Source organism: Astatotilapia calliptera, chromosome 17, assembly GCF_964374335.1.
Source record: "Astatotilapia calliptera chromosome 17, fAstCal68.1, whole genome shotgun sequence".
NCBI classification, from domain to species: Eukaryota; Metazoa; Chordata; class Actinopteri; order Cichliformes; family Cichlidae; genus Astatotilapia; species Astatotilapia calliptera.
Genome location: NC_137438.1, coordinates 16532510 through 16551920, shown reverse-complemented (window position 1 = coordinate 16551920; position 19411 = coordinate 16532510). Strand labels below are relative to the sequence as shown.

The following is a 19411-nucleotide window of genomic DNA, read 5'->3' as shown; positions in this document are numbered from 1 at the left end:
TGTCCAATAGGGGGCGGGGGGGTCATGTTTTGGAGAGGAACGTTGGGTGCGTTCCCGGAGCAACAGGGAAGATGGCAGCCCTCACATCTCTAACCCAGGTAAAGATGCCGTAGTATATGACTTATAGTTTAGATCAGACATATGATTTTTCGAAGCGTGATACAATATACGTGATTCATGGCAGTCGGTTTTAATGTAACTGCGAACTGAAGACGAGTTCCTCTTTAAATACAGCTGGTAATGAGGCAGGCAGCTTAGTAGAAAGAAAGGCCTATTGCAGTACCGTTAGGTAGCGGGCTGGATAGCATCAGCTGGCAGTACCTAGCAGTGTGGCCATTTACCTACGCCCGAAATATATAATATGCAGTCGCCCGATTATTATTATACGTTTAAGACAATAAGCACCACGAAAGCTGTACATAAGGTTACAGCAAAGTGGAGCGTAAATGGAAAAAAGTGTCCATAAACTATAATAACGTTCACTCATCGAGCTAGCAAGCCCTAGCTAACCTAGCCTAGTACTGCAAGGATGAGGATAAACGCTCATCCAAGCAGGCTGTGCATTGAGCTGTTTAAGATTCATCATGCCGAAATAAAACGGTTCTTAGCTCTCATTGTGGGAGTTAATGTCGAGGCTGATAGCATCCACGCTAATGATAGTCTTGCTTGCCGAGTTTGCACGTCAGTTGTATAATATGATATGATATGAATGAACGGATTTTAAATAGCAAAATAGAGAAGCGTTATATGTTATATATTTGAATGACCTGTTATGTTGCGATATGCACGTCCTCTATCTGCACTGAAATAATTCTCCTCAGTTCTTCTTCTTCTTGTTCTTCTTTTTCATCTTATCCAAAACTAATGCCTTATGGAGTGTGGAGGCCCCAAGGGTCAGGCAAAAATATTTTACTTGCTGGGGTTATTTTTGCTTGGTTTCTTTCAGCTGGCAGAAAAAAAATGTCGTTTAAAATACAGTGATAGTGGTAGCTGCATTTGATGGATGGATGATGAATTCTATTTCGTTTAAGTTTTATTTATATAAATCACAACAGTCGCCTTAAGGGGCCGTGATTCTGGTGAGACAATAATGATACAAAACCCAGAAAGTGAATGGTTTTACAGGTGGTGACCACAGACTGTTGCTCTCTCCTTATGCCTCCTCACTGATTTTTCTGAAGCTTGCCTACTAAATAAGCTTCTGGCCTTATCACAGACTGGTAGTGTGACCTCTGTGTGATGTCTTCTTGGGCTGTCTAAATGGGTGAACTGGAGCAGCATTTTATAGTAACAGCTCCTTTATTTAGTGTTTGCATTGATGACAAAGGATAACAAACTGGGATTGTTAATTCTTGTGGTGATGCAGTGTGAGGTCTCTATGTTAATCCTCTGTTACTCTGATGATTACCCACAATACTTTCCCCTTACTATGTGTAACACATTTTATTATTTGCATTCTGCTGTATACATTGGCAGTGTGATCATATAGTGATTTCGGTTTGTGCCAACAAAATAAAAAAGACTGAGACAACCAGTGTCTTAAATTACCAAATTTGTAGATAATACTATGTATGTATGCTCTAAACCGTGGTACACAGTCACATGCCTGCATTTATGATGAAGGATAAGAAAGTGGGATGGTTACAAACCGTACGAGGTCTGTGTGAAAAGATGGCATCACATCAGAGTTAGCTAGCTATACTCCAGATAGTTTTTACTGGTAACGATTTGACTCAACAAAAGCATAACAGAAATAATCCACACCAGATGATAATAAACCAAAAATCCCAAGTTCAGATTCTATTTGTATTTCTTTTAAGTGCCATATATTTTTGTCCACAACATTCACAGATGTGTTACCTCTATGTCAGAGGTGTCAAAGTCATTTTAAGATAAGATAAGATAAGATAACCTTTATTAGTCCCACACGTGGGAAATTTGTTTTGTCACAGCAGGAAGTGGACAGTGCAAAAGTTATGAGGCAAAAATTAGAATACAATAAGAATAAATACAGTACACAACTGTACAGAATAGAATAAAATAAAATACTATATACAGTAGAATAAAATAAAATAAATATACAATAAGATAAAAATAGAATACAAATACTATATACAACTGAGTAAAAATACAACGATGACAGAAAGACAACGATGACAGAAATTTTTACACCTTAAGTGGGTCCAGTGAAACTCCCCTTTCTGTCAGTGTAAAGAAGTTAAATATATAACTGTTTTTCTACATGATAAATGAAAAGCTGTTGCAGCAAAGAAAGAAATCTGTCAGCACAACTCTTTAGACTGAAATTGTAAGAAATAAATGTCTCCACTTACAGAAAAAGTTCTGGTAGCTCATTACCCAGATGGTCCAGAGGGATGCATTCCTTAAGCTTAGTGTAAAGCAGTGGTTCACAAACGGGCTAAATATTTTTCTTTTCAGTGACTGGTGTGAACCTGCTTGTTGCTGCAGATCTTCTCAAACATGGGTAACAGTTAAGACTGCTACTCCGAGTTCATATTCAATGCCCAGCTTTGATCTGTATTTTGTCTTGATTGAAGCCACAGCATAAAGCCTACCTCACATAAGTAGGATGTTGCAAAAGGAAGATGTATGGTCAAAGTGGGTAATCTTTCTCCACTCCAATCCAAAATGCAGCCAGTGTCTTTGACTTAAACGGCATCCTCTTTGTTGAATCAGAGGTGAGATAAATGAACTGTTCCTCCTCAGATGTGTTGAAGCCAGCAAGTGGTGTTGCACTGAAGGGGTCACGGATCCAGTCATCCTTTTTTTAAAATCCGGCACCAGAAAATATCTCAAGAAATGTTTCTGAAGGGCAGACATGTGTTCTTTCATGCATGAGATCACTGTGTTCTGCAGCTTGTTGTTGTCAATGAATGATTTCAAATTCAAATGAGTCCACATTTCCTCATTTCCCAGCCATAGCTTGCTAGTCTAGTCTGCAGATCCCCACAAAGTCCTCCTGTTTGTTACTCTCAGTGCCTTCATCCATCTGTAGAGCAAAGCGGCTGTCACACACCTTAAGCTGCTCCTCTGTGTCCTTTCAGATATCATAAATAGCCTGTAGTTTGCTGGCTGTTGTGTCATCAGTCATAGTTGAAACCATATCCATAGCACAGCGAAGTATTTATTACTCCTCAATAGTGTGTGGTAGAGCTGGGCGATATGAGATTTTTTCATATCACGATATGTTTTTTTCATTTCAGGCGATAACGATCTATATCACGATATAAGCCAAATAACTATATTTGTAAGATTTAAATGTGCCGTTGCTCACAAGTAAAATGTGAAATAATCAGCAGCTTGTTTTTATTTAAATATTTATTTCCCATAATAAGTTCAACAGGGTAGATGTACTTAAGGAACATGAGACTTTTTCAGATAAATAAAGGCAAATATTGCAAACTACACAAAAGGCAGCCACTAAAGCGTTTAAGTTTCAAAATAGAACAAACAAAACAGACTAAATTGTCAATTCCACTTAGAAACAAAATATTAATTCTAAAAATAAATCTTAGTTTGTTTTACAGAAGAACAGACAAAACTGACTAACTTTTGTCAATATCAAATAAACTGAGAACTAAAAGGAAATTCTCAATCTCTCCTTGTTGTATAGCTGAGCTTTTCAAACAGTTTTAACAGTTACTTTAGTCTGACAAAAGCCGAATGACGAATTAGCGCTTCCAGTCAGAGACTGAGGCTACGTCCACACGTACACGGGTATTTTTGAAAACGGAGATTTTCTGTTTACGTTTTAAAAATAATCCCGTCCACACATAAAGGCAGAAATGAAGGAAAACGCTGCTATGAACATGCCAAAGCAGCAGGTGGAGCTAGATTCCTAACCGTGCAGAAATGTTGGCCAATCAGAAGTCTAGAAGCCTCGGTGGGAAAAAGTAAACAAAGCTGGGGCATAGAAGCAGAACCGAGTCGTATGTGTGGACGGACAGTAACTGTGTGTATATGTAAGCATTTAAACACTGCAGAGAGAATTAACAGTATTGTAGAAATTCATTTCACCGAAACAATAACGTGGCGCACAGTGTCACGCATGCACCAGTTTATTGTATTTCCACACTTGCTTTCGGCACAATTTACAGTGTACGCTACTCTGTTTTTTGTCAGACTTGAAATAGCCGAAATACCTTCACACTACGGAACTTCTTTGGCTCTTCCGTTCGACAATCTCTCCGGCATTGTGTGGTTTTTTTTACACTGTGCCACTTGGTAGGCAACTTTGTTGAAGCTGAGCTGAGGATTGTCCGGAACAGAAAATAATAGTAAATAGACACTGTTGAGCACGACAATTCACAAGTTTTTGTCTGAAAAAGACAACTGACTTGTCTTTGTGCTCTAGATGTTTTGTCTCCAAGTGGGATCTTCGCTTGTTAGGCTTTAAACTGTCTCAAGGTAGCAGTTTTAAGACAGACAACACACTGCAGCCTCTCCTCATTACCCACCATTGTACAGGTGTACTCAAAGGCTTCTCCTCTTTGGTTTGGAAGCATATTTGGCAATGCATCATCTTCTGCTTTGCGTTTGTGTGGGAGCCCTGTCAAAAACCTGTCTATTATGCTAGCAGTGTCCAAGCATTCTTTTTTTTTCTGCTAATACATGCAGGCAGGGATAGCTCAGTAGGTAGAGTGGCGGCCCCATGATCGGAAGGTCGGGGGTTCGATTCCCCTGAACAGCTACCCTGAGGTACCCCTGAGCAAGGTACCGTCCCCACACACTGCTCCCCGGGCGCCCAATGGCTGCCCACTGCTTCACTAAGTGAATGGGTTAAATGCAGAGAGGGATTTTCCCCACGGGGACCAATAAAGTACACCTTCTTCTTCTTCTTCTTATCTCTGTCCTGTCTGGGCTTTTAACAGAACTGTCATTATTGTATCACACTTCAGTAGCGTCATCATAGGTCATCTTTTTAGTCGTTCTCTTTCTGCCCTATCTGGTGATACATGTAGACCGTCTTGGTTAGAGTAGTGTCAATCAGTCTCTGGACCAATTTTCTCATTTAGGGAATGAAGCAGCATCTGCAGACAGTCAACAAGGCCACTGTACTGCAACTGCAGGTTGCTTATCCCGAATGCTCGGCCCATTCATCAGCAAGGGTGGTGAGCTACTCTAATGCTCGAATCACAGTGTCATCAGGTGGCGTGTTGTTAGGGATAAACGTGCAACAACTAGCCTTGAACATCCTGCATACCCTGCCCTTCTCTGCCTGCCAGGGCGAAGGACACTGTCTCAGCTGAACTCTGGACACATACACACACACGCACACAGACATATATATACACATGCAGATATACACTCATCCCCCCTCCCCCTCCAAACGCCTTCGACGCTTATTCCCTTCCGATGCTGACGGTGGATCAAGAAGACCAGCACATATGCTGCAGGCCCGGATGCACTGTCTACACTGGCTGTCTCTCACCCTTTACCCACCCCTGTTGCTTGTCATGTGTTCTTTGGTGTATTAAGAGTTTTTTCATGTGCTATGTGCAGAGATGTTTTTTTTTCTGTTCTCAAACTGATCTCCCTGTTGGAGCTCAGTCTGGGGGGAGTTATTTTTTTTCTCCTTATCTTTCCTCATGTTGTGCATTTTCCATTGTTATACCTCTCTGACCTGTCTTCCCCATGTGATGTTTTCATGCAATGTATGTATGGTCGGAGGGTAAGATGGTGCCGCCACTGCGTGCAATTGGTCGGCAGCCTTAACATGAAATTTCCCACTCGTGGGACTAATAAAGGTATCTTATCTTATCTTATCTTATCTTATCTAAAGCCATTCTGTTCTGCCAAATCATCAGAGAAGTTGCATTTAGTTGTTCACAGAGCCCCTTCACTGCATCCCCAGTGTAATTCAGAAATCTCTACTGATTGTAATAACAAAAATTAATCCGATATACACGCATTTTTTTTAAATTGTCCAGATAAAGACTGACTCAGAACCCCCGCAGGTATTTGATTTCTAGCTTTAAACTCGTCGGGCGTTCCACGGGGAGTGCCCGAGGAGGTCAGGTGCTGAAAGCCGACACAATTTACATGTTTTTGAGATGAGACTAGGCTGAAAGCCATGGCAGACTTTCTTATGATATATATGGGTATGTGCCATCCTGGAGGAGCTGGACTACCTTTGCAACCTGAATGACTTGCAGTTGCTGTCTTATACTACCAGTAGTGTTAAGGAGACTAACAAAAAGAAAAACTGACTGGAAAATCACTGAAGAAGGATGAGGAGGTCTTTGGCCAGCACCTGCAAAACCATTCTCCTTTCGGTTGTTGTCTTGTTGCCTCACCAGTGCACCTGCTGTCTCTTTGATTTGTACCAAAGAAAGAAAAATGGATTCAGAATGGTTTATTCTTCCTAACTAGACAGATTGAGTTTAACTGACCGGGTGTTATACTGTGATAAGCAAGTGATTTTTGAATAGTGTAGATGTCATATATGTCTGTTAATCATTTAATAACTTTCTTTCTCTGTCACAGTTGTCCAGTGGGAACCCTGTATATGAGAACTTTTACAGGCAGGTAAGATGATGACACAAAACATAAAACTTTTAAGCTTCAACCTATTTTGTGTAAAAGAATATAAAAGATGGTACAAGAGAGAGATGCCTATGGAATGTAACACTGCACTGATGATTTGTTTTAAGGTGGATCCTGGGAATACAGGGAGAGTAGGACCAACAGAAGCTGCTCTTTTCTTAAAAAAGTCTGGACTCCCTGACCTTACTTTGGGAAAGGTAGGTAGCCAAAGTTACACATCACATAACAGCTGGTTATGGCTCTTAGATTTTTACCAGTCGACACACTCACACAGCTGTGCATCTGTTATCAAAATGATGGTTGAGTTTGTAGATAGGTTTAAGTTCTCGGGTAGAGTAGAAAAGTGCGTTATGAGAACCAGTGTATTTACCATTTGTGGTTGAACCCACAAGAACCTAAAATAAGGGGAAAATGTAACCATTTACTAAGGGCAGCTTCATTTGGCAGTATTTTAATCTAGAAAGTAAAAATATAGTTCTGTGTAGGCTTTGTCATGTGTGTGCACACAAACAGACACAAATCTTCAACAACAGAGGAGGAACAAAGTCACTGACATCTGTCAGTCTGGAAAGAGTTACAAAGCTAATTCTTTGGCAGTCCAGGGAACCAAAATGAGCGCCATTATCCACAAAATGGGAAAACTTGGAACTAGAGATTATAATTGATATAAATTTAGTGATTCCAATTCCATTATCAGTTCGATTCCTGGTCGATTCTCATTTTGTTTTCATCGGCTCCGCTTTGAGAGTCACCATCATCTCTGAGCAGCAAAGACAATATTTGTGCAAATTGATTGCACGTTGTGTGGTCAAATGTTTGCACATGTTAGAGGTTGTGACCATTGCTGGGGTCGTTGCTCACAAAAAGTAATGTGTTACTCTTACTTGTTACTGTTACTGCAGGACAGCTCAGTTTGAAACAGGCTGGACCTACTCTCAGTCTCTATTCTATCAGTGATACACAGTTTTCTCTGTGATAAGAAGGCTTGTCAGAATTGGAAGCAGTTAAAATGCAGAGAAATATTAAGATGAGATTCTGCAACCAGTTGCAGTCCTATATCGTCACATTCTGGGACCATACTATGTCCTGCAAGATGCCACCGCTGACCCCAGTAGAGCGGGGTTTATCAGACACTACCATTAGAATTTGAGAGTGGAGAGGGGGGAATGGCCCGCTGCAGTCCTGACCTCAGGCCCATTGAACAGTTGTGGTATCAGGACGTGCTGTTTGTGCCAGAGTGAACAACACAGCTACACTGGCTGACTTGCAACAGTATTGTTTGACCAAGCAGGCGACCACCATGAAGACTGGGTGAGTGTTGTGGCTGTGTTTGGTTCTTCCACATGCTATTGAGCCTCCTGTTTTTTCTGGGCACAGCTCACATACTCAGCTAAACCACAGTAACGTAAGACTAATGGTTGATAATGTTATTTTTCCATTTCATCTTTTCATTTGTTTATTTAACCTTTAATCATGTACTTGTGCGTTGTGTTTCAGATCTGGGATTTGGCTGATCCTGATGGCAAAGGCTACTTGGACAAACAGGTGAGGTAGAGTTTTAGAGATGATTGTAAATAAACAAAAGCAAACATATACAGATTGATCTACATCACACTGTCCAAAGAAACAGTAATAAAAATGTACTTTTGAGAGCATGGAGGAGAATATGTTTAATTCTCTTAGACATACTGTTGTTCTAATTAATAAAAGCAATTGGTAGAAGTCTTTTTAATACTACATGTGAAGGACACAATGGGAAGCACTTTGTTTTCTTACTCAGGGGTTTTATGTGGCTCTACGACTGGTTGCCTGTGCTCAGAACAGTCTGGAAGTCAGCTTGTCCAGTCTCAGCCTAACAGTCCCTCCTCCGAAGTTTGTGAGTGTATTCCTCATTCGAGCAAAAACTGTCATATTTTGTATACAGAAACTACAGCTTACTAGAATTATAATTCTTTTGCTCATATTCATTTTGTAGATGAACAGACTCTGTCATACTCATTTCAATTCATTATATTATTAAACCTTTTCTTGAAAGTTGGAAAATGATCACTGTAACGTGTGATTGCAGAAGGACACCAGCAGCCCATCTCTAAGCAGCACAGCCTCTGTTCCTGCTGAATCGCACTGGGCTGTCAGGGTGTGTACAAATACACACACACACACACACACTGACGCAGACTTTGAGATGTTGAAGTAAAGCAATAATTACAGAATGGCCTTGAGAGATTGAAAAGAAGGCAACTCAATGTCTTTAGTTTTATGAAGATGTTTTGCCTCTCATCCAAGAGGTTTCTTTGTTTGTAAAATCCCAGGTAATAAACCCCTACTGGGGGCTGCCCCCTTTGAAGGTGGTCCCGAGGGTCTTTAACTGACTATTGATCATTTGAGTCCTGACAAAGAGGGTGTGAAAAATAGTGTGGGTTATTCCTGTCACCAGAGCCTCACTCCAGCATCGCCTTAATGTGGTCAAAATTTGTTTTCTCAAACTGGCTGATGAAGGTTTGACAGATGTTTTTATCCAGGCTTTGGATTTCTACAAGCACGTGTGTCGACTGTATTCAAAAAGTCATGTTTATAGTGTAATGTCTATACTGATTTTCATAAATAAAATATCTCAATAAATAAAATAAAAAATAACACTGAAACTAATAAAAACTAAACGTTTTAAAAAATTGAAAATAGAACTGAAACAAGAAACTCTGGCAACTAACTAAAATTAAACTGAATTGAAAACAAAGACCTGTATTCTTTGCTCTCATTGGTAGTTACTTCAGTCACATGCCTGAAAATTTAGAAAAGTTTATCTCAGGTCCCGCCCACTTCCTGTTGCTGCGGCCTGTAATTGTTTGACGCTGCTGAATGACATTCACTTTTTACGGTAGGTGGTTGCCACATCGTTGTGGATCCCTTACAGTGTGTACATAGCTTAACTTTCTTTTTGATGTAAACTTCATCCATTATCTTTCATTTATGTGTAGAGTGATTTGTCAGAGTTATAGAATCACACATATACCTGCTTAATTACAGAATGCACAATTTTTTTGCACGAAAACTTAACAACGTTGTAATATTCAGATACTTTGCTTTTACACAAATGAAAAACCTGTTTGTGCTCTTGCTTTGGCAGCACTCAGAGTTTGTGCATCACATGGCATACATTGTGTTAACTTTGCTTATGAGTTATGACTTCTTTTTTAAATTTAGCACAAGCTATGTTTAGCTTATGTATAATTTAAGAAACCCCCTCTGTGCAAAGCCTCAAATTGTAGCAGATGATTGCCATCATATCTCCAAGCTCCAAAAATTGTATTTGGGAAAGCAACGTTTGTCTTTATGGTATGAATAAACACAAGATGTTTAAGCTTTTGAAATAAATAGTGTGTCTTTTGCTTTGTAGCCAGAGGAGAAGAATAAATTTGATGGGATTTTTGAAAGTCTGGTTCCAGTCAACGGCCTGCTGTCAGGAGAGAAAGTCCGCCCAGTCTTAATCAACTCCAAGCTACCTCTGGATGTCCTTGGGAAGGTATTTAGTCCAATTAGGATTTTTGTTTTGGACTTAAGAAGAAGCCCAAGGATGCGTAAACATGGCGTTTTGGTTTGTGTTGAAGCTTTAAAATACTGAAGGCAGAATGTAATGGGTTTTCTTTCAGAAACATTCAGTTATATGAATGTAAACGGTAAATGCACTGGGTCTTAAGTAGCACTTTTCTACTTTACCTGTGCACTCAAAGCTTCACACCCACTCATACAAGTACTGTTTTTTTCTAAGTAAGTGCTTTCTATCTAACATTCATGCATCGGAGAGCCACTTGTATTATTTGGCATGCAGACTGGGAGCAGCCAAGAACCAAACCACCAACCTTCTGATTAGTAGTTGACCTGCTCTATCTCCCAAGTGACAGGCACCCGATAATGTCATGAACTGTTAGAAAATAGTATTTTTTCTGAAGAAATTGAATGTATTGTACTTTAGTTACCTTTTCATTTATCATTGGTCATCTCACTAATCGTGTTTATTTCTTACTGTTAGGTTTGGGACCTGAGTGACATAGACAAGGATGGCCATCTAGACAAAGATGAGTTTGCAGTGGTGAGTGATACTCATCTGATTAACATTGATATGCAAAAGTTTGACCGACAATATCTGTTTCTTTGAAACGTTATGTGAATATAACAAATACTTATCTCCGCAATGGTTAAAATTAACGCTCAAACTGTATTACAAATATCTTGAGAAAGAATACAGTACTTTTTAACCTTTTCAGCTGAAAAAGTAGTTTTTAAACTTTTTTGCACATTTATCACATTTAAATATTAGACAATGATAACCCAAGTAAATACAAAATGATAAGAAGAGAAGGGTAAGAGATCACTGCTTCTCTAGTTTCAAGTAATGTGAATGACTGGTTAACAGGAATTCTGGAGATCAAGTTCATGACTGGCAAGAGAGAACTGTTTGTAGGGTTGCTTGAAAGAAAACTCAAACCCCATGTTTGACTGTAGGGATCGTGCACATATGATGAACACAAATAATTTAGTTTTAGGAAAGAAGAGAACAGAATTTTGACTCAAGGTACAAAAAGCTCTCGTGCTGTGTGACTGTCTCTAGCTGGAAATAACTGTGCGTGCCTACAAGCCAGTGTTTCAACATATGGAAAAAATGGTCATGTCTCAGCTTTAATAACAAGATAAATGAATTATGAGTATAAGTAGAGAAAGAACTGATTGTTTTTTCATTATTACCCAATAGACAAAAGATTTAATGTGAATCAGGTGAACAAGAATTGAGTATCGCCACTGATGAAGTCAATCAAGCACCTTGAGGTGACTGTTGCTGTTTGTTGTATAGATAAAATTGAATTAATTCTGAGGTGGCAGCGCAAGTTAGGAGCAATCTAGTGAGGCTTTCATGTTTGGACTTTTGGCAAAATAACAGGTTTGGGACATAACTCATTTCATTCAGGAGTATGTGAACCAGTAAATATGTAGTATTAGCTTGATATTCTCTCCTAGGCCATGCACCTGGTGTACCGGGCCTTGGAAAAAGAGCCTGTTCCTGCACTCCTCCCCTCTGCTCTCATCCCTCCATCTAAGAGGAAGAAGAGTCTCAGCTCTGTGGCCAGCTCTTTACCTGGACTGCCTGCAAGCCCTCCTCCACCTAAAGATTCTCTACGTTCCACACCCTCCCACGGCAGCATGAACTCGCTCAACAGCACTGGCAGCCTGTCACCCAAACACACACTCAAGTCTGGACAGGTAATAAACATTCTAAAAAATTTAAGGGGACACCAAGTCATTCCCATGCTAGCCAAGAGAAATAATCTCTCCAATTACTCCTGGTTTAGTCCCAGGGCCTCATTTCTGTCACTTGTATTTCACTACCCATAGCCTGTGACCATAGGTGAGGAACGTAGTCTGACTGGTAAATCAGCAGCTTCACTTTTCTCTCATTATCACAACAGATCGGCTATGCTAAAATTGTTAATTCATATTTTCCACCATCATTGTGCACCAAGTAGCCTAGAATTACAAAGGATACTATTAAAAAGGATTTGAAAAGGGTCAAATCCTTGATTAGGAAAATGAATTCAAACAGGTAGAAACGTATACATTTGTTTGTTACCTGTTGAAGTTTTGGGGCCAGGATTCAGGTTCTTGGCCTGCTTAGCGTTAGCATGCTGTCTGTGCAGATACTTGCGAAGAGCCAAAGTTGTGTTGCCATAATGATGCAGCTGCTTTTGTTATTGATGGAGTTTATTCTTTACCATCCTGCTCTCACCCTGAGACATCAAGTCTCAGTTGTTAACTTAAGTTGAACTTGAACAAGTCTTGATGTAAACAGTGAATCGTTTAGCAGAACGAATTTCAAATTAAATCTATTAAAACTCTCGGATAAGTTTGAGATTTGGTGACAGTCTGAGGACAACTTTACTAAAATTCTTGTGAATGCAGGTTGATGTGTTTAAGTAGACCCTTTAAAAAGTAACAGGCAGTTACTGTTTGGTCAAGTATACTGTCATAACAATGCAGGTAAGGCTACATTACTTTTTTCTTTCCTGAGCCATTATTTTATATTCTCATGCACTCAAACTGTGATGATTCCAGTCAAACTCCCTATAGAGACCTAAAGAGTTGGAGCTCTCTAAGTCTCTGTAGGTTCATTTCTCTGATGTGCAATGCTTATGTATGTATGTATGTATGCATGTATGTATTATGTAAAGTGATCTCCTGAAAAGAATGAGAACCATAGTTAATCATACATGCAAAAGTTGCAAGTCTAGGTAAATGATTTGCAGATAGTTTTAACAGGGTTGATTCAGAGTCAAAAATAAAAAAATGACATAGTGTGAGTCTTTGTCTCTTTCAGCATTCGGTGAACTGGGTGGTCCCTGTGTCAGAGCGTGGCCGCTATGACGATATCTTCCTGAAGACGGATGCTGACATGGATGGTTTTGTCAGTGGACAGGAAGTAAAGGAGATCTTCATGCAATCTGGACTTTCTCAGACTCTTCTTGCCCATATATGGTAGGAACTCAACCACAATTCTTCTCAGTTTTCTGCAGACACTAATATTCATCATTTCTATTAATTAGCAGTGCAATAATTGATACGTTTAAAAAAACAAAAACTGAATTTTATATTTAAAACGTCAATTGCAATTGGTGATGCAAAATGTTTGAAAATGTTGGCAGTCCATTATGAGAGATATAAATACAGTACTGTGAAAAATTGTTTTTTGCAAATGGTGGAGACATAACAAAAACTGAGAATAAAACAAAGAGGAGAAATATCCTAGGATAGAAAACTCAAAATTACTAAAACAAAGAACAAACTATTCAGAAACACACAATAATCATAAACAGAACTAAAAAAAAATCTAATCCAGAGTACTGGGTCATACACGCCAAACCATGATTAAAAAAAAACAAAAAAAACAAAAACGCCAGAAAACTCTCTGATGTGCCTGAATTAAGATTAAAATAATTCTGCCAAGAAGAGCTGCCAAAATTCCTCCACAGCAGATTCCAGGACCAGAAAAAAGAGCTCTGCAGATATTGCCACTTATCACAAATCCTTGATTGAAGTTTTTGCTAACAAGAAGGACACATCCAGTTGTTAGTTTGCTGAGATATTACTGGGTGAAAATCATTATAGTACCATAGCTCTGCCCAAAAAATGTGCCAAACGTGACATTGAAAAATGAACTTGGAGCTGCTTTATTTTGTTTCTATTAGACTTGATATGGTTCATTTCCTTTGTATTTTTATTAGACCGAATCTTTGCAATATAAAAGCTGAGGTTAACTAAATGAACTGAATGTGTCTCTGTCGATTATGTTGTTTCTCGCAGGGCTTTAGCAGATACAAGACAGATAGGCAAGCTGACCAGGGAGCAGTTTGCCCTCTCCATGCATCTTATCCAGCAGAAAGTCAGTAAGGGCATTGATCCTCCACAATCCCTGACTGCTGATATGATTCCACCTTCTGAAAGAAGCACTCCACTACCAGTAAGTAGCATCATCAAAGCTGTTAAAGGTGTGCTAATGTCGACATATTCACATCCCCAGCTTGCATGATATAGTATTGGCTGTCACAGTGAGACCTATGTTGTACCTCACCTGTTTTAATTCACAATAAAACATAAAAACTAGTGCTGTCAGTGCACTATCGTTAAAATGACGTTAACGCCATAACCGCATTAACGCGGCAAATCCCCGTTAGTGAGTTAACGCGGATCGCCCTGTGCGTGGGGCTGCACGACGCTAACACGTTAACAAGATAATGCGTTAGCCCGTTAGCGTTTGTTGCTCCCATGCCAACTTTGTTGAGACATGCTGCTGCCATCAAATTCAAAGTGAGCTAATATTAACATTTTCTTAGTTTAAACATTAGACATGTTTTATGAGTATCTTTGTGAATAAAATGTAAATTTATGAGTTTCAAGTTTGTTGAGTTTATTATTATATTATATACATTTTACAATGACCTGTAGCCTAAAGCCTAGTTGTTGTTTTTTTTAATCAAAATGTGCTTTTGTCATCACTGTTAAGCCATGATTATTTCTTCTCTGGTGGGACATAATGTAATCAAAGTCCCTCTTGTTTAAAAGGTTTTCAAAAGTTTCTGTTTTTACATGGAATAAAGCTACTTTGCTTGCTGTTTTACACCATCATCAGAGAAGTTTGCTGTTTATAAGTATTGCACACGCTGCATCCGCAAAGCCGGCAGCATTGTGGAAGACCCCACGCACCCCTCACACACTCACTCTTCACCCTGCTGCTTTCTTACAAGAGGTACCGGAGCATTTGGGCCCTCACTGCCAGACTGTTTCTTCCCCCAAGCTGTCAGACTCCTGAACACTCAGTGACTGGACTGACACACATACACACACATTTCACTGGTTGAAATGACAATAAAACCTCTTGACTTTTACACCATCATCAGAGACGTGATGCTGTTTTTCACCACCACCTTCTCTGTGGTTTCAGAGTATGTCAGGATACATTACTCCAGTGGGATCTGAGATGGCTGCTCTGTCAGAAATGAGGCGGGTGAGTCAGTTGTTCTTTACTTCCCTATTCTTCTCTTTCTCAGGCTGCAAGGTGTACATATTTCCCGCTACATGTGTTATCTTGGGAGTGGAAAATAACTCAAACGCTGACCCATGTCAAAATAAAATGGAAATGTTGTGAAGGGTTAAATTGGTGAAACCAAAGACATTTACTGCTCACTGTTCTATCCTCTCTTTGCTGCTAACGTTTCTACCTTTCGCCTCTTCCTCCTCTCTTAGGCCATAATGTTCAAGTTGTGGGTAGGTAACATGGGCTTATAACATACTACTTTCTAAATGCTTTCAGCTTTCACTGATTCCTGGAAAGCATTTGCAAGAATTTTTTCTCCATTTCGATACAGTACAGTAAGATTGCCTCACACTGTAAACTGTCTTGATCATGGCAAGATTCAGGATCACTGGATGAAAAATTGGTTCTTTTTTGTTGAGGATGTCTTTTAAGGAAGCTCAAATCTGTTAGTAGCAGTTGTAGTTGTGGTCTTGCAGTAAATAACTCAATTCAGCAATCATCTACTCAGTTGAACGCGCAAAACTAGTTGCAGTATGACAACAAAAACAGATATATGATACAGTTATTTAAACATACAATATACTCACCAAACACTTGGTTAATTACACCTGTTGAACTCTTTGATGACAGACATATGATCAGCCAATCACATGGCAGCAGCTCCGTGCATTTACGCAGTGGCACTTTTTAAGACGTCAAAGTTCAGCTGAGAATCAGAATGGGGAATAAAGGTGATTTAAGTTACCCTGAATGTGGCATTAATTGGCATTGTTTGTGCCAAACTGGCTTGGGTATTTCAGAATCTGCCATTCTACTGATCTAATCTACTTTTCCCACACAACCACTTCTAGGATTTACAAGAAAGAAAAGTAAAGACAAAGAGAAAGTATCTAGTGAGTGTCTGTTCTGTGGCCAGAAATGGCCAACACTGGGGATGTCAGAGGAGAATGGCCAGACTAATAGGAAGGCAACAGTAACTGAGCCTAGCATTCACACAGGGTTACCTAAATTTGACAACACAAGAATGGAACAATGTTACCACGTCTGATGAGTCTCTGTTTCCGCAGCGACATGTGGATGGTAGGGTCAGAATTTGAAATAAACAGCATGACGGTATGGATCCATCCTGCCTTGTGTCAGTGGTTATTACTCACCCCGTCCATTCATTTATGACCACAGTGGATCCGTCTTATGATAGCTGCTACCACCAGAATAACATAACATGTCACAAAGCTCAGATCTTCTAAAACTGGTTTCTTGAACATGACAGGAAGTTAAAGCGAGAACGGGAAATTTGCATCATGACTGTGTAGCAGGCAACTGTGTAATACTGCGATGTCAGTATGGACCAAAATCTCTGGAATGTTCCCAAGACCTTGTTAAATCTGTGCCATGAAGAATTAAGGCAGTTCTGAAAGGGAGAGAACTGGAAACAACAAACTTGAAACTCAAACTTGGAACAGAGATGGAAGAGGGAAACGAAGCGCACAAGAATACACAGTCATGTGGGACGATGTGACAGCAGCAGAGGAAGACAGAGGACTAAATACACAGAGGATAATGAGAAGATGGGAAACACGACTGGAAGTAATCTGACACAACGATGGAGGAAGTAAAAATGAATACACTAAGCACAGGACAAGGGACTATTGAAATAAAAACAAGAGACACACACTAAGATATGGACTTAACACTGGGACTGGGGATCAAACAGACTTGGGAACACAGTCAACCGGAAAGACCGAAAGTAATCAGAAAACAGACACGGGCGAGTAAACAAACATGAAGACGAGGGAGACTAGACATGAAATGTGGAATGCAAGGGAGGGACAGTACCAAAACAAAAGACTAGAACTACAAATGTAACCTTAGCAGGAAATATCTAACTGGACTAGAAATGCAAATGATTAAACCAGAAACCTAAACAATGCCAGAAAAAGCAGAAGAAACAGAAATGCTGTGTCATAGATCCAGCATCACGACAGGTCCACTCAGAAGGATTTTTAATAGAAGAAATGCCAGTCATATCTTTGCAATGAAGACAGGAAATGTGCAGTCTTTTTTTTATAATACTTCACTGAAAGCTTATTTGGTTGTGAAATGTGTGTGATCAGACAACACACATATCTTCCACTCAGCATGTAAGCATAACAAGGGTAGCATGGTGGCGCATGGTTGCTTCACAGCAAAAAAGTACAGGGTTCTTCCCAAAAGTCCAAAGGCAGTTAGTGCGAGTGTGAGCACGGATGGTCGTCTGTTGTCTGTCTGTGTTAGCTTTGCGACAGACTGGCAAGCTGTCCAGGATGTAACCCGCTTCTCACGGGGTACATCCTGTCTTGATGTTATATTAAATCATGCAGGCACTCTAAAACGTATTTTTTTTTACCAATATTACTCTCCAGAGTCTTTACTAACGATTCTTCATTGTGGTGCTTATCAAAAGCAAGCATAAATGGCAGACAGCGTGGAGAGTAATTATTGGGATGATAATGAATTGAATTGATAGAATTTATTTAAATGCCATAATAACTGTAATAAAAACAAAGATAGCACAATGCTTCCGAGATGCATTTTTTTCATAATAGGTTACACAGACATAAAAGCATTGCAGAATCGTTGTCTTATTTTTATTGCAGGTAACATAACGTTATAGTACCATTAAGTTACTCTGCAATTCCCAAAGCTAGAGAGAAAAATACTGGAAGCTTGTTGTAGACCAATATAGATTTTTTTTAAAGGTGAGGTGAAGATAAAATTGAAAAGTCCTGAATCTTTCCTGTCCTTTGCAGGTTGTCATTGGTGGTGACACCTCCCTCACATGTTGGTGATAGACATAGCCCCACCTCCGTGCTGCTCCTCTTCTTGACCTTCAGTTTTTCTCCTATCCGTTTTTACCTCTTTCTCCTTCCATTGGCCTATTCTGCCATGGCTCATTTGGTGCCATTTCATCATCCTACTTCATCGTGTTTGTTGAGACAACTTGACCGTCTCTTATTTTGTCCTTTTTTGCTGTTTTTTACAGGACAGCTCTAGTTCAGTGGGTTCAGGAGAGTTCACTGGCATCAAGGAGTTGGATGACATCAGCCAGGAGATCGCTCAGCTGCAAAGGTAACAAACAGGGTCATCAACAGTACCAAAATTGCAGTACCAAAAAAGCTCCATCACTAATCCACTGTTAACATTAATATCAAGACTTCTAATTCATTTCAGTTCCATCCATTGGTATAATCATAATAACACATAGAACAGTGTTCTACCTTTTCTGTCACCGTTCTATCCTGTCAAAATAATGTTGGAAGTAACAACAAGACATCTTTTAACTATATTTTTATGCAGCAGCATTCTCATTTCCAAAGTTACTTTTATTGTGGCCAGTTTTAGAATTTGAACCATGTCTATAACCCACAGGCAGAGCTTGCTAAATGGTGGGGTGGGGTGCAAATACGCTTTTAGAGACTGCATCCTTAGTCTCTTTAGACTGTTTTCTATCTGTATACATATTTATGTCAAAGGTCACCTGCGAGAAAAAAACATAATCAAAGCCAAATTTCATACGTGCAGGTATTCATTGTCACTTGTGTAAATAAATCCATTACTCATAAATTCATCATATTGTGCATGTAGTACTCAGCAGCCATGTGCACAAAGAAGCCATCACGCATGTGAGTGTCTGCTTTGCAATTTCTGCAGCACATTCACACTCTTGAAGGTAACTCTTCACTCAAAGCTGAATTATTTTTGCTTAAAGCAGTCTTGCTTTTGACAGTTTGGAAGGCAGGACCCAAAGGAAGAGGAGTCCTGGTGTGAATCTTAATTGCCCCTTGGGGAATAAAGTGTCTCTGGTTCTGATTCTGATTGGTCACTTTCAAAGCATTGCCACCACAGCCTTTGTGATAGAGTTGCTCAGTTTACTGCATGACACCAAGTTACACTGAGGCAACAGCATGCACTATATTGCTAAAAGTATTCCTTCACCAATCCAATTCAGGTGTTCCAATCACTTCCATGGGCACAGGTGTTTAAAATCAACCACCTAGGCATACAGATGGTTTCTACGAACATTTGTGAAAGGTTTGCTCTCAGGATCTCAGTGAAGTTCAGGTGATGGGATGCTACCTGTGTCCAGTTGTGAAATTTCTTCGCTAATAAATACTCCACAGTCAACTATTAGTGGTATTATAACAAAGTGGGAGCAGTTGGGAATGCCTGCAACTCGCGCTAATTTTTCATGGTTTGTGGTAATCTTTGTGCTAGTTAACACAT

General features: G+C 39.6%; 1 protein-coding gene across 7 annotated transcripts in view; it reads left to right on the top strand.

The window, feature by feature from the left end:
* Positions 1 to 19411, top strand: part of eps15l1a (epidermal growth factor receptor pathway substrate 15-like 1a) — a 48050-nt gene continuing 28639 nt past the window's right edge. For 5 of the 7 annotated variants that reach the window (XM_080292167.1, XM_080292165.1, XM_080292164.1 and 2 more), the window contains exons 1-14: positions 1 to 98; positions 6508 to 6549; positions 6675 to 6764; positions 8065 to 8112; positions 8348 to 8443; positions 8636 to 8704; positions 9965 to 10090; positions 10598 to 10657; positions 11581 to 11823; positions 12935 to 13092; positions 13918 to 14074; positions 15056 to 15118; positions 15358 to 15378; positions 18171 to 18256. In XM_080292167.1, the coding sequence (XP_080148293.1) occupies positions 72 to 98; positions 6508 to 6549; positions 6675 to 6764; positions 8065 to 8112; positions 8348 to 8443; positions 8636 to 8704; positions 9965 to 10090; positions 10598 to 10657; positions 11581 to 11823; positions 12935 to 13092; positions 13918 to 14074; positions 15056 to 15118; positions 15358 to 15378; positions 18171 to 18256 (1286 nt within the window). In that variant the 5' untranslated portion in view covers positions 1 to 71. The remainder of the gene's footprint in view (positions 99 to 6507; positions 6550 to 6674; positions 6765 to 8064; positions 8113 to 8347; positions 8444 to 8635; positions 8705 to 9964; positions 10091 to 10597; positions 10658 to 11580; positions 11824 to 12934; positions 13093 to 13917; positions 14075 to 15055; positions 15119 to 15357; positions 15379 to 18170; positions 18257 to 19411) is intronic. The other 2 variants (XM_080292168.1, XM_080292166.1) reach the window with 1 other exon arrangement.